The following is a 15381-nucleotide window of genomic DNA, read 5'->3' as shown; positions in this document are numbered from 1 at the left end:
AAGGAAAAGCTCAGGGTCTAAGTCCCAGTAATAATGATTTTTAAAATTTCTCCAGGTAAGACTTAAGCTCAATAAAGTTGAGAAGCACCAATCTGGTCCAGAGGTTTCCCAATCCCAGCGCAGAGATGAACAGCTTCAGTATCATCTGTTCAAATACTAGTTAAAAGGTCCCCTTGAGCTCTCTTTCATGAGAATCTTCTCAGGTGAAGCCCAGAAAACTATGTTTTTATGAAATCCTCTTGGAGGCTGGGTGCGGTGGCTCACGCCTGTAATCGCAGCAATTTGGGAGGCTGAGGTGGGTGGATCACTTGAGGTCAGGAGTTCAAGACCAGCCTGGCCAACATGGTGAAACCTTGCCTCTACTATACAAAAAAATTTAGCTGGGCATGGTGGCACGTGCCTGTAATTCTAGCTACTAGGAAGGCTGAGACAGGAGAATCGCTTGAACCCAGGAAGTGGAGGTTGCAGTAAGCCAAGATTGCACCACTGCACTCCGGCCTGGGCGACACAACAAGACTCTATCTCAAAAAAAAAAAAAAAAAAAAAAAAAAAAAATTCTCTCAGAAATTTATTTGCACATCCAGGCTTAGGAACCACTGAGTCCAACCCCCTAAGGCCCTGATCAAGAAAGTATTATAAATATGTTATGTTCAGCATCAAACAGCTCAGAAGTGTCAGAGTCTGAGCAAACAGAGTGACATGCACAGCCACAAAGACACTGTTAAGACAAGTCATTCAAATGGATGATCTTCAGTCTGCGTAAAACCAGAATGATAATAACCCACCATTCCAGCCCAAGACCTGACACAGAGGAGGACACTATATTTATTTAGTACTGGAACTGAGTCTTCTGTTTACTCAACAGTTTTTTTGTCTGCAAAGATCTTCCACATTCAGGAATAATAATAGCTATCAAGTACAGAGTCCATGCCAGACAATGGCTAATAGTTTTATGTGCATTAATTCACTTAATCTCACTACAATCATACCAGGTAGGAACTATTATTAACTCCAATTTATAGAGGTGTAAATACAGTCTCAGGAAAGCTGAGGCACTTGCCCCAGTAACAATGAGAGCCAAGGAGCTAAAGGCACTCCCAGGATGGATCCCCAAGGCTTGCCTGGCTCTAGGGATGCTGCTGTCAACCCCACCGTCAAAGAACTCAGAATGCCAAGCTCTGAAGCAGCGCAGCTACAACATTTACCCTTGTCCCAATCAACTGGATTTACTAAACTTTAATGAGGGATTTTGAGAAGTCACTAGGACGCTAGTTAAGAAATTTAATAGGGTTTAATGGAGGTTAACAAGGTACATCCAACCTTCTAGCCAGGTTTTAACTTACCAGAGCTGAACAGAGATTAACAAGCCCAGGAGGTGTAAAGGCACCTGCATGATTTAATGGGGTTAATGAAACTGTCAGAGGTTGGCTGAGAGGGACAGAACTGGAGCATGCTGCTGTTAACAGTCGATCTGGTTGAGGTCAACAGACATGCCCTGTTCTGCCCTGGGCACCACAAGGGTAGCAAGTAAAAAAAGGCCACAACTAATATGGCAACCATGGTTAGTCCTCATTGGTGATTTTGGAGTAAATTTGACTTTCTTCTTTGTGCTTTCTTGGTATCATCTAAACTGGTTATAATGAGCACAAATCATACTTGCTAACTCCATGTATAGCCACACTCTATATGATTCAGAGTAAGGGGAAAATACCAAGAAAAAGGCATTCTGAAAAGCAGGGGAGCTTCCCGGAAGACGAGGCACCTAAGCAGGCCCTTGAAGGAAACAGGTTTGATGAGATGAGAGTGAAGGGAAGTCCAGGCTGACGTGACTGTGAATGAGGAGCAGAAAGCCTCATGCTGGAATGAGGACCTTGAACTTTGGAGTTACGAAACCTGCTATTATTTAAAAATCCCCCGTTGATGAAATATGGTCACAAAAATATTTGAGTATCTGCTGTAGGCCAGGTGCCAAAGGAAATGGACTCTGTCCTCCAGGAGCCAGGAATTTCAGAGGAGCTAAGACTCAGACAGGAGTGGGAAGTAGATCTTCCACTACTAAAATCACAGATTCTGTGATGAAAGCTCAGAGCCCTGCGCCAACCCTACTTCTGAGGAAGGAGCAGTGCATAATGGGCTCTTGAAGTCTTAGAGAAGCCAATGAGGCTTAGCAAATGTAATGAGCTTAATTAAGCTAAGACGGTTAAAAGAGACTTCCTGAGGGCTCACAGCCACCAGCAAGATTGGCCTCCGTTAAGTGAGCAGTGGGAGGGCACCTGTGCCCCAGCAGAGCCTCTCCTGCCTAAGTGATGGGGGATGCAGGAATGGATCAGGCTTCAAGGGGAGCCGTCCAGTCAGCTGGGCTGGGACAGATTCAGCAGAGCTCAGACTCAGCCACGTCCACTAGCGACTGCCAGAAGGTGAAATTGTATCTAATGAAACTTACCGAAGCCCAAAGAATGAGGACTGAGGGAATCAATTACTCACAAGACCGCAGCCTGCCTACTGGGGTTTATCTAAACTAGATGAAGTTGAACTTGGCTGAGTCAATTTAAACAGTTCCAAGGAGCCTCCTTCATCTTCAGCGGAGGGTGTTCTCTCTCTGGTGGCTAATATTGTTTTCAAATTTATGCTATTCATATTTCTATCGAGGAATATTTCCAAAGCTGGATATGAAAAGATGATCAGGATGGCCCAGCTGCAGAAAAATAACTATTATTTGTTAAGTACCTACTGGGAAGTAAACACTGTGCTAGCGTCTTTATATATGGTCCTAATCCTCACACAGACCTGCAAAGAAGCTATTATCATTGCTAGTTTTCAGATGGGAAAACTGCGGCTTGGAGAAGTCAAGCGACTTACCCAGGGTCTCACAGTGAACTGGGATTTGAGCCTATGTCAATCTGACTCCCTAATGCACCATGCAACCTACACCACAGAGAGAAGTGGAATATTGACCATGCTGGGGAGATGGAAGAGTGGTAAAAGCTGTTGGAAGAACTCAGGATCCCAGCAACCTGGGTTATTTAGTGCGGGGGGAAACTGCCCTCTGTGTTCCATTAGCCCCATGTAGTAGTGGCAGAAATATTTTGAGTTACTAAGAGAGAATTGTGTTTTGTTCAGTGGCTTCTATTCAAAGGAATAGGAAAAAAAAAAATGTGTGGTGCATTTCAGACTTCACATAGTAAGGAAACACAGATCCTTGTCCCTAAGGCACATTTAGGGAAGAAGGCCTCAGAGATCTTGGGTTGCCAAACCCCAACGTCCCTCAGGAGTTAGGCTCACACCCAGGACTCCTGGTTTTGTGAACTTGCTGAGTCCCTTCTCTACGCCCCTGAATTGCCAGAGGAAGTTAAAGAAAGGGAGTTCTGGGGCTCTGGGCTCGCCTTGCACGGAAGAGTCTGGGATCCTGTCTGGTTTCTCGCACTGAGAGTGCAGAAGAGGGAGTATGGCCACCAGGTGGCGCCCTCCCCTCAATCGGTGGCAGCCTCAGGCCACAGGGGAAGGCTCTGAGAGTATTTTCTGTCCCTCATAGAGATGCTGTATTTGGTGAATACTTTGATTCACACCGTTGTAAAAATCCTAGAGAGTCCATGCAGAAAGGAACTTAGATCTGGTCTCCCTTCCTTGTTTTACAGAGTCCAGTTGGGGCAAGGAAGTTTCGAAGGTCACACAGTAAACTGAACCCCCTTCTCTTGGCTTCTGGGGCTAGTGCTTTTCCTGCCACACTAGCTGTTCTTGCACTTCTAGCCACACCTCCCATGCCCCACCGTCGGATGGCCTGAGCTCTACCCGCAGCCAAGAGCCCGGTCTCAGGGGGCCCTGAAGAGCCACGCTGTCTTCCCCTTTCCTGCCATGCTCTGTGGTTTCCAAAGCAGGCCCAGCAGCTCAACCTCAACAACAGCAGCAAGAACAACAGCTCGTGTTTACCACCTGCCTACTCCAGGCCAGGCTAAGAGCTTCCCAGATCCTCAGAACGCTTCTGGACGCCACTCTGCCTTCCTTTTTTTTTTTTTTTTTTTTTTTGAAACGGAGTCTTGCTCTGTCGCCCAGGCTGGAGTGCAGTGACACGATCTCGGCTCACTGCAACCTGCGCCTCCCAGGTTCAAGCAATTATCCTGCCTCAGCCTCTCCAGTAGCTGGGAATACAGGCGCACACTCCCATGCCTAGCTAATTTTTGTATTTTTTTAGTAGAGACGGGGTTTCCCCATGTTGGCCAAGCTGTTCTCCAACTCCTGACCTTGTGATCTGCCTGCCTTGGTCTCCCAAAGTGCTGGGGTTACAGGCGTGAGCCACTGCACCTGGCCTCTGCCTTCCCTTTTACAGAAGAGAGCTCTGGGGCTCAGAAAGGTTAAAAAACCTGCCCAATGCCATGCAGCTCATTTCACCAACTCACCTAGTTTTGAGTACAGGCCTGGGGGCCCAGTCTAGACCTCTCTGTTGACCTTGGCCAGGCCTCTTATGCTAATATGTTTTCTGTTTCAAAACACTTTCTTTTTTTTTTTTTTTTTTTTGAGACGGAGTCTCACTCTGTCACTCAGGCTGGAGTGCAGTGTCGCTATCTCAGCTCATTGCAACCTCCACCTCCCAGGTTCAAGCAATTCTCCCGCCTCAGCCTCCCAAGTAGCTGGGATTACAGGCATGTACCCACACGCCCGGCTAATTTTTGTATTTTTCGTAGAGATGGGGTTTCGCCGTGTTGGTCAGGCTTGTCTCAAACTCCTAACCTCAGGTGATCCACCCACCTGGGCCTCCCAAAGTCCTGGGATTACAGGCGTGAGCCACCACACCCAGCCTTCAAAACACTTTCAAAGACTTTTTCCTACTTCAGCATGACAAGAGTTCTGTTGTGGGGAGGAAAGATATTGTTAGCCCATCTTAGAGACTAGAAAACTGGGGCACAAGGAGATGACTGGACCAAGGTCACCTGACTCACAGTAGACTTGGAACTGGAACTGGGTGGGACACTCCAAAAGGCACTCCACATCTGGCTGCCCAGCGACAGCCCCCCCTACTGTCTCTGGGAGTCATGGAACTCAGTGGCTGAAAGGGCAGGTTTTCGAGTCGAATGCATCTGGGTCTGCAGCCTGCCCTGCCACTTAATAGTTATCTGCCTGGGCCAGGCACGGTGGCTCTCGCCTATAGTCCCAGCACTTTGGGAGGCTAAGGCGGGAGGATCATTTGAGGTCAGGCGTTCGAGACCATCCAGCCAACATGCTGAAACCCCATCTCTACTAAAAATACAAAAAGTTAACCAGGTGTTGTGGTGAGCACCTGTAATCCCAGCTACTCAGGAGGCTGAGGCAGGAGTATGCCTTGAACCTGGGAGGCAGAGGTTGCAGTGAGCCGAGATTGCAGCACTGCACTATAACCTGAGCAAAAAGCTAAACTCTGTCTCAAAAAAAAAAAAAGGTCCTTGTTTTGAAGGTTTAGTATGAAAAAAGGAATGTAAAATGTCTTACTAATAATTTTTATATGGATTCATGTTGAAATTGTATTTTGGATATATTAAGTTAAACAAAATGTATTATTAAAAATAATTTCACCTGTTTCTCTTCATGTTTTTATTGTGGCTACTAGAAAATGTTTAACTACCTATGTGACTCACAGCTTTACAGCTTGCATGATAGTTGTACTGTACTGTGCTGCCTAAAACAGTTTCAGAAATTCGATGGCTACACTCTGCCTACCCGCTGGGTTACCTTAGTGATGTGGACTATCAGGGCTTTGAAGCAGGAATCCTTTCACTGGGTGTGTCCTTGAGAAAGTCACTGAAATCTTCTGCATCTGTTGGAAATATGCCCTGCATCTCCAAAGCCAGCAAACAAACCAAAAGAAACCCTCAGTGCCTCACAAGAATGTTATGAGGATTAAATAAAACAATAAAAATAGCTCTACCATAGGCAACACGCTAAGTGCTTCGCATGCCTTATCTCTTTCCATCCTCACAGACCCCAGGAAGTTGCGGCAATGATTGCTCTCATTTTGTAGATAAGAAAACTGAGGTTGAGAAATGTTCAGTAACTTGTGAAAAAAACTGAGGTCGGGAAATGTTCAGTAACTTGTGCAGGGACTCCTGGCCCCTGTATTGTTCTGTTCCCTGCACTAGAAGTAGAAGGTATTAAATAAACGAAGAGAAAAGAAGAGCACAACTTCTCTGAGACCCTGGGCAAGTCCCTCTCCTTTGTAAGCCTCAGTTTCTCCTTCTGCAAATGAGGGACATGCTTGGATAATGGGTAAAGGCCTTTGAGGTCTCAGTATTACGGGGTGCATTCACACTTCAGTGAACATAAGCCTTTCAGGACTCCTCTAAAGTCCGATGCCTTCCATTGTCCATTTTGTGGGGATAAATGTGCATTTCTGTTTGTTTTAATAACATTTGTAGGAGCTTTATATAGTGTCTACGTCTGCTTACATTAGACGCTGTGTATTATAGTTAAGAGTCTTTCACGATTTCCCATATAAACCTAGTTTTTTATGAGTTTGGGAGAGCTCAGCTGTAAAAACTCTCTCAGCTGAAAAAATTTTGTTTCTAACAAATTGGGTTTAAATCAGGAGGCTGGTTTCAGACACTTTAGAACGTGCATATTTTTTCTCCTTAGTCACTCTTCATTTAAAAATGAGACTGGCTGATTTCTTAGTTTCGTTTCTTTTGTGAAGATTTAGCAAAACTATAAGCTTAACCGCTGGTTGCATAGACAGAAGGTATCTAGTGCCTTTTCCATAAGAACCCTGGGTTTGAGGCGCACCTTCTAATCGGGGCTCAGCCTTTGACTTTTTATGTGACCCTGAGCTGGTCACATCAGCTCTCTTGGGTTTGCCTTTCCCACATCTGTCCGTTGGGAACATCATTCCTGCCTTGACTGTCTTCCAGATTATGGGGAGGAAAGTGTGCTTATAAAAGTGGAAGTACCCGGGTAAGGTAAACGTGCCATGCAAACACCAGAGGCTACTGCAAAGAATAACATGCTGCATTCTTCACCAGGAGAAAGTAGATTCCTGAAATCAGAATGCTACAGACGGGAAAGCAACTTGGAGCCTACCCTCTTCCTCATTTTCTAGATGGGATCCACTCAGAGCCCTGACAGGGGAAGAGAGTTCCAGGAGAATGCTGGAATTAGAATCCCAGATCCTTTCACATAACTCCTTCCTCCGTTTTTTCTCTACCTTACTTTGGAGACTAAGAAAGATCAGACTGAGAGAAACTGTATTTGGGCACATGCGTATGTACACACACACACACACACACACACACCCCTGGAGGTGCTCCGAGACACGGGGGAAAACAGGTCTCTGGAGGCAGTCATGCTTGCACTTTGATACAAGTCCTGTCTGCCATCCATGTGACCTTGGACAAAATCCACCTCTCTGAGCCTCAGCTGCCTCAATATTGACCTCACAGAACCCTGTAAGGCTTATATGAAATAATGCATGCTAAGAATTTAAATAATTTTCTTTATAAATGTTAGCTGCTATTATTTCATTCATCAGTAGACTTTAAGAAAAAAGACTGCTGTGTACAAGGAATAATAAACTCTTCAAGACAAATATTTTCTGTTGTATGTTAATTGATCGTTATTAGGATCTTTTCATAATATTTATGCCCACAGTGCCTAGCACATGGTGGGCACACAATAAATGTATGTTAAATAAATGGTGTATTGAAAGTATGCTGGTAACAGAACAAATTAGAAGGAAATTACAGCTTAATTTTTATTGCAAAAGTAATACTTATTCATTATAAGACATTTAAGAAAATTATGGCTAAGCAAGAGGAAAAGTTAAAGTTACCCTTATTCCCACAAGTCAGAGGTAAAGGTGTGAAGGTTTTGATGTATATTCTTCCAGTTTTTCTCCACGAATAATATTTATTTGTTTTTACATGAAAAGGGTCACAATGGACAGTGTTTGGTGCAATGTGGGAGGAGGTTTTCTCATTTAATATATCATGAGCAATTTCCATGTCAATTCCCACAATTTTTCTAATGGCTGAGTAGTAACCCACGGTACTGATGGCTTTATTGAACCAGTTCTGTAATTACAGGACATCAGTTCTTTCCTGTTTCACTCTTTAATAGAATAGTCCTATAGTTAACGTTTTGTAACATCAATATCTCCTTGCAGTAAACTCCTGGAATTTACTTTTAAGTTGGTAACCATTCCATTTTTCCCATTTTTTAAAAAAGATGTATTTAATTCAAAAATAATAAATAATGACCCTGCTTCTTCCACAGCTGATTGAGGCGTCTGACAAGCCTCGTTGAAACCTGGGCAGAGAAGAAGAAAGCGAACCTCAGGCTCTAAAGATGTTTTCAAAGAAGGCAGGGCTAAGGAGGGGTGGGAGCCTGGAGAGCCAGGGTGGCAGCTAGAAGGGCTGGACCCCTAGTCTGCAGACCCTCAGCACAGAATGGTTTGTGAAACCTGGGGCAGCTCCGAGCCGTTCTCTGGGCTCGGCTTTTCCAGCTGTGCCATGGGTGCTGGGGATGTGGCGTGGGCGTGGGAGGCCGTTGGAGTTAGGCGTGGGGAGAGTAGGGGCACTATCCAGTGACCCTCTTAATGGGTGCCAGCTCCGTCTCAGCTCCCAGGCTCAGGCACTGGACGTTTCTGAGGCTGAGTTTAGGGCTCCAAGACTCTCTTCCCAAAGAGGGTTTGGGGCCAGCTGGATTGGGTTTTCTGAAGAGGCCTGGTTATGCCAGACTTGACTTTGGCGGCCGCTGGCGGGTCCCCCTCGGCACCCCCTCTTCTTTCCCCGGCTATAAGAAAGCAAGACCAGGATGCGCATTCTTCCCGTGCCTAGGATACTTCACAGTGCTAAAAATAGTCCTGGGAGCTGGGACCTGTGTGTAGCCAGAGGTTTGTGTGTGAGCGAAGTTGGAGTCCTGGGTTCGAATCTAGATAAGCTTCCCTCCGTGCTGTGGGGCTTGGATCGGCTCGCTCCCCCAGTGTGTTTCTCCATAAGCGCCGGAATTTCTAAACGGACTCCCAGAAAGCAACGGAAAGAAAGAAGGTAAAGAAAAGAAAAACACAAGAAAAAGAAAGAAACTGATTTTTCTCTCTGCTCCTCCCCAGGGGCCCTGGGGCCTAGGGCCGGGTACTGAGGCCGAGGAAGGGGTGCGTCGGACGGGCTCATTACCGCCAAGTGTTGCCCTAGTTAAATCGCGGGCCTGTTTGATCTGGCGGCGGGTGGCGAGAGGGAAAAAAGAAAAAAGTAGGGGGGCGAGAGCAGAGAGAGAAGCTCACACCTCCCCCACTGTTTCCTAGCGCCCATAAAACACCTTTTATTAACTCCTTCGCGTCCGGAAAGGCCCGCGTGGCCTCTCAGCCCCTGCTACGGTGTTTACAGCCAAGACTAATGGAGTCCCATATTCACCCCGACGCTGGGACAAGGCGCCTGGGGCACGCCTGGTGCCCCGCGAGGCTCTGCCCCGGAGCTGCCTGAGGTCTCCTTTCTTGTTCCCAAGCCGAGCGCTCAGGCTCCAGATGCGCAGAGCGAAAGTTCCAAGAGAGCGGCACGGGTCTCCCCTCCTCCTTCTCAGTGAGCGCCACAGACCCGCAGGCGCTGCAGAGCGTGCGCTCCCTCGGACAACCATGGAGCTGTTGGGAGACACAGAATTGCTTAGCGCAGTGCCTAGCACGCAGTTGCACGCAAACCAAAGTATTCGTACATTATTATTCCTGGAAGTATAAACGACTGTGTTTGCCTGCCCCAGTTTAGCCCAATACGCATCCAAGATCCATGGCAAATGCACCGAATTTATACCCACCACACCTAGCCATGGGTGCACATGTGAGGACACAAAGACTGGCTCTCCTGCACAAGTGCCCGAAAGAGCACGCATACACACATACACCCCATCCCTTTGCACAAATCCATGCGCTCTCACAACCTTTGGTTGAGTGCTTTGTTGCCAAAGAGAAACCTAAACACCTCAATTTAACATATAAGCACCCACAGGCTTATTTTACTCAGGTATAAAATAATAATAGCTGCTGTGACGTGTCAAGTCCTTACTGTGTGCTTGGAGCTGTACTAAGCAGACCCTTTTTGGCCTCTGCACAGCCTCAGGCTCCGTATGAGTTGCTGCACTGTCACATGTACATCTATATGTTGAGAATTTCACATACATGAACGTATTCCCGACCAACACCCCCTCTCCTGAGCTACCCTGCCCCAGTGATAGGATTCATCTGTGTGCTAGGCCCCCTTCCCTCCCAATAACCTCTCCAAACCACTGTTTGCAGACGCCAGTGTGCTTACTAACCTCCAGACAAGCACCCATACCCACGCACAAAAACCCGAGCCCAGGCCCTCTGAGATTAATTCGTTTCCGTTTTTGTTCTTCCCCGTTCTCATAAGTTATCCCCACCTCCCATTCTAGTCTAAAGATAACTTTGCTCTTTGTTCTTGAAATACACTCTATCTGCCCGCTTCCCTTGATTTCAAGTTTGGTTTTGTATTTATCGAAAGAAGATGAGCAGGAACAGAAAGCTTTCCACCTAGTAGAAACCATGGGAGTCGGTGAGGGACCCCGGCTGAGACATGACACAGGCTTCAGATGATTTCAGAAAATGTTTTATTAGTCAAGAGCATAGATACTGCTTTGGCGAAGGGAGGGGGGGCTGTGAGTGGTCACACAGACTTGAGGTAGAAAAGGGTTGGGATGGCAGGATGAACAAACACCTGAGCACAACAGGCATGGTAGGTAGTTTAAATACATAAAAACTTTCCAACACAGGGAAAGCTTTTATTTAGATAGAAACAAAAAGGAAGTAAAAGAAGGAAGAAAAGAGAGAGACAGAGAAAGAAAGTGTTTCCCTTGGAACTAAACAGGAAGTGCAGCGACAAAAAGAAAAATAAAATAAAACCACCACGATTCGAAGAAGAACAAAGGGCAGCCTTTCACCTTCCTGCATCTGGTTCTGTTTCTCAGGCAGAAAAGAATTGATTCCTTATTGCATTTTAATTAGAGAATAGGGTGTCAAGGCGGATCATTTGGAGGGACAAGAAAGAAAGAGCCAGATAGGGAAATGGGGATGGGGCTGAGGTTCTAAATTCGCCCCAAAAGGGTGGAAGAGTGCGTCTTTGCGCCCTTAGGTTGGGCAGTCCCTCCTTCCTGCATGGTGTGGCCAAGAGCCGCCCTCGGTTGGGCGGGGGGTGGATATATATATATTTCTCTTTCTCTTAATGTATTTTTAAAAATTCAAAGGACATTGCACGTGCGATCCAAGTGTGTGGTTGCAGCCGACGATCTGCCGGCGCTCAGCAGAAGCTCCGCGGGATGCGTAGCACCAGCCGCCGGAGCCCAGAGCCTGGCGTTCGCCGCTGCCTTCCTCTCCTCCCGGGGCTCCAGGAGTGGCTGGCCTGGCCAGGTCCTCGGCGCGGGCCTCGGCTCACTGGTTTAACTCCAGCGCCCAGACTTGCTGCGGCCAGCCGGTGCGTCCTTTAATCCTCTTCTCGCCTGGGCCCAGGGCAGGAGGAAAACCTTCGTGCTGCTGCTGCCAAAGGACACACACAAGAAAAGAGGCGGGAGAGACAGGTTTTAATTTTTCTGCTCCGATCGCCCGGCATGGGGTATGATGGGGAGGAGGGGAAGGTGTCGGGAGCAGTAACTGGGAGTCTTTAAATAAGTGACGGATTTCTGTTTGCGAAATGGGCAAACAGGCTCGTAAATTTGCCTTTATGCGCGGAGTTCCTGGGACCTGGGATGGGCTGGGCAGCTTCGGGAGGTTTGGTAAGGAAAATGTTCCGCGCGTGGTGAAACTGACGCGCGTTGGTTTGGCTTTAGGACACCTAAGGGAGATCGCAGGGGATTGGAAGGGAGGGGTGGAAATCCACGGTTCTCCAGCTCTCGCTGCCCCGCACACACTTCCGCCAGTCTCCCAACCTGGTTTAAACATCAGGGCTTGGATGCAGGCTTGCGGTTCCCTAAGCCCGAGCTGGGAGCCTTAGATACCGAGGCAAAAGAGCGGGGAGTCGGCTGGCCTAGGGTCCTCCTTCCCGCTCTTTCAGCAGGAACCAAGCGGTGCTACTTGACGGAGGCGGCGACGCGTGGGGGCCGGGATCCGCCCAATAACAACTTCTTTCGAGGCGCCGCCCGGCCTGCACCATCCCCAGTCCGGGGCAGCCGTTCAGAGACTCTATTCCTATCTGTCTTTCCTCCGTCCCCAGATGAGCTTTCCTCGGTTTCCCACAGACCCCGCAGGTTAGATAAAACCCGGTGGGGCGCTTCAGCTGGCTCCACTCCGCTGCGGCCCTGAGCGCCCCAACCTAGAGAAACTGACTGGCCAGCCTGAAAATCCAGCGCTCAGACGCCCCCAGCCCCGGACAGCCAGACCGAGTGCCAGGAAGTGTCACCCTAACTGGAGAGGCTCAAGAAGGCCAAGACGAGACTGCGATCTCCAAAGCTAAAAGAAGTGGCTCTTATTTACATGCAAAGCCACTGAAGTGGTCCTCAGAACCAGTCCACCGGGAGTGGAACGCGCCCTGGACTGATTAGAATACGCGATCTGTTTTACCTCAGCTCCACCCCGGACTCCTCAGATAGGTGCTCTTCATGCCCCGACCTACTCTGGGCCCTCAGTTTCCCTATTTGTACAATGATGGAAGTAGACTAGCCGGTCCAGCAAAGGCCCTTTGAAAACAGGAACCGAGCCCAGGCACATAAATTCAAACTCAAAGTAAAGAACTCTAACACATATTCTTAGCCTGGCTTCCAGGAGAGCCCAGGAATGAATCAGGACTTCTCCAAATTGGAAGCAAAATCTGTAGTGTGTGCATTTCCGAGGCTCCAAACAGATTATTCACTCAGTATTACAAACACTATCCCGTATTACAAATGAATTCTATGACGAATCTGCCTCCCTCCATGCACAGGATCGCATACTGTGACCAAACATCTCAGAACTCTTTCTAGCCTTTCCAAATCCGACACACGACAACACAGCCTGCTTCGACTGCCTGCATGGCGTGAGGGTGCTCACCGCGCCTGCACCCTTGGCTGGAGCGTGCAAGCCGCAGGACTCACCAGATCCCTTTTCCGCTTGCTCTCACGGCCGCCATCCGCCTTCTTGAGTTCAGCCTTGAAGGCCTCGGGATCGCCGGACTGCGCATCCTTGGCCAGCACGTCCATCAGGTAGGCGATGTAGCTGGTGGCCAGGCGCAAAGTCTTGATCTTGGAGAGTTTGGTGTCGGCCGGCACGTTGGGGATGCACTCGCGCAGCTCCGCGAATGCGCTGTTAATGCTCTCCGTGCGTCTCCGCTCCTTCTTGGGTCCTGAGCCTTTCCGCCGGCCCAGGCGGCCGCCAAGCGCCTCCAGCCGCCCGGGGCTCTGCCCAGGCCTGGCGTCAGGACCGTAGGCGGCGGCGGCTGCAGCGGCCGCGGGCGGTGGCCCGCCCGCAGGGAAGTCCGGGGCAGCGTCAGCCGGGCTCAGCAGCCAGCTCTGGAAGTAGGGCCGTTCCTGATGACAGCGCGAGGCCGGACCGAAGAGGAAGGGCTCGTGGAGCATGGGGTGCGCAGGGTGCGGGTGGTGATGGTGGTGATGGTGTGCGTAGCTGCCCACGAGGTTCATGTTGGAGCGGCTACTGGCCTGCGCCGCCAGCCCTATTAAGGTCGCTCCATGCGCCCCAGAGACTGCCGGGGGCCACCTGTGGGCTCTGGAGCCCCGCTCTACTGAGCGCCGGCTTTGCGAGAGTCCGGGCAAGGCTGAAAATGAGACGCGCAGCCCACCGTCTTCTTGCCGGTTTCCGTCGCGGGCGAGGACACAGATGCCCGAAGACCTGTTTAACCCTTCTGCAGACTCCCCTGCAGATCTGGCTTATATAAGACAGCGGCTTTGATGTCAACCTCTCCTGGGAGCCAATAGCAGGGGGGCGGGGATAAGGAAAAGGAGGGGTGGCTGTCCCAGGTTTTACACTCAGCCCGCGCCACTCTAGTCCGCCAGCAGGGACCGGCAACCGGCCCCGCCTCTGCCCCTCCCACTCAGCTCCCGGCTCGGCTGGGGGGCGGGCGGCTGGGGGTGTTGAGGGGGCGGGCACGGGGAATACGTACTTGAGGCACAGGCTTGCCAACGCCCTGGACTGTTGCTACCACCCCCTCCCCACGGATCCAAGGAAAGGAATCCAGAATCACCAAGCGAAAAGACAGCCCACACCTACCGCCCGTCTTTTGATTTTACAGATAAGGAAACTGAGGCTCAGGGAAAGAAAAGTTCTTGTTTCTAGACTGTCTAGAAGTCTACATAGGAATTCCAGCAGTTCCCAGTCCCAAGCTCCAACTGCTCTGCTCGGCTTCAGAGCTAGAAGATGAGAGGGCGCAGCTGAAGTCAGCATAGGCCCCTAAGGTTGTTCCTAACACCTTCCAGCCCTCCGCCCCCACCCCCACCCCTTAGTCATCGGCCCTTTCTGGAGATACTGGGAGCCGCTTGTGCACGGGTTCGTTACCAGCCCACCAATTCTGGCCCAGCCGCAGGCAGACGGGCACGCAGCTACTGAACAGCGAAGAAGCCTTTCGGAGACAGGAGTAGGGGTGGGGCGGGAATGAGGAGGCGGACTCCAAGTCCACGGGCATCCACCGGTTTGTTCCCGGCTGGAGGGCCTGAGATCCACTCCGGCCTCCCGGGTGCCTGATCCATTCCGAAGGCCAGCCTGGCTGACGCAGAGAAGTCCGCCTTGGGCCCGGGACATCTGGCCAGCAGGTCTCCTCTGGTCTGTCTGCGGGACTCGCATCGAGACTTGGGAGCGCGGCTACGTCGGGCCGCTCTACCCAGATCATCACTCCTTAAGAATCTTTGATTCTTTAAAGACATCGGCCCCGAAGCTCACACCGCGAGACAGCAGCATTCGGCGGTCGACACACGCAGAGGGAACCACTACTGCACAGAACCGCGAGGCTCGCACAGGCAAACGCGACGTCCGGCATCTCTCGCGCATAAGCGCAGAGGCACAGCCCGGCTGCACGACCCTCCGAGATTTCACCTCGGGGGTAGGACCATTTCCTGCCAGCCGGACTCTCTCCACTGGGGGCTTTCCCCAGGCTGGCGTTGGAATCTGGGAATCCCGGGGTGACGACGCTTCAGGCTGGGGACTCTCGGTCTTGCCTCCCGCTGTGGTTCCTTTCTTGGCTGATGTCCACCAACTTGGGTCCCTCATTCTCTCAGCCTTTCTCAGCTCAACACCCCTCCCTCAGTGTGGTAGAGGGAGTGTGCCTCTTTCCAAAGTAAAGTCGAGAGGAGGGGGAAAGGAGAAGTTTATGTGAGTGCTCTTTTTAGAAGGCAAATCATTCACCCATTCATTCAACAATTGTTTATTGATGCCTACTTTGCGCCTATAATAGTTAATGGTCCAAAGGCAGAGGGAGAAAGGCCCACTCTCTCCTTGAACAGATA

At 49.8% G+C, this 15381-nt stretch overlaps 2 protein-coding genes across 2 annotated transcripts in view; one reads left to right on the top strand and one right to left on the bottom strand.

Moving 5' to 3' along the window:
• LOC126956755 (ubiquitin-conjugating enzyme E2 L3-like) overlaps positions 1–15381 on the top strand; it is a 1010865-nt gene that overhangs the window by 842912 nt on the left and 152572 nt on the right. The gene's annotated exons all lie outside the window — the stretch shown is intronic.
• Positions 10556–13854, bottom strand: HAND1 (heart and neural crest derivatives expressed 1). The gene is made up of 2 exons (XM_050793965.1): positions 13024–13854; positions 10556–11494 (listed from the first exon to the last, which is right to left on the bottom strand). Exons 1-2 carry the CDS (start codon positions 13564–13566, stop codon positions 11390–11392), a joined length of 648 nt encoding a protein of 215 aa, XP_050649922.1. The 5' UTR covers positions 13567–13854; the 3' UTR covers positions 10556–11389.

This window comes from Macaca thibetana, chromosome 6 (genome assembly GCF_024542745.1).
Source record: "Macaca thibetana thibetana isolate TM-01 chromosome 6, ASM2454274v1, whole genome shotgun sequence".
In the NCBI taxonomy this organism is placed as follows: domain Eukaryota; kingdom Metazoa; phylum Chordata; class Mammalia; order Primates; family Cercopithecidae; genus Macaca; species Macaca thibetana.
The sequence above is the reverse complement of the archived record's forward strand: the minus strand, read 5'-3'. Positions and strand labels throughout refer to the sequence as shown.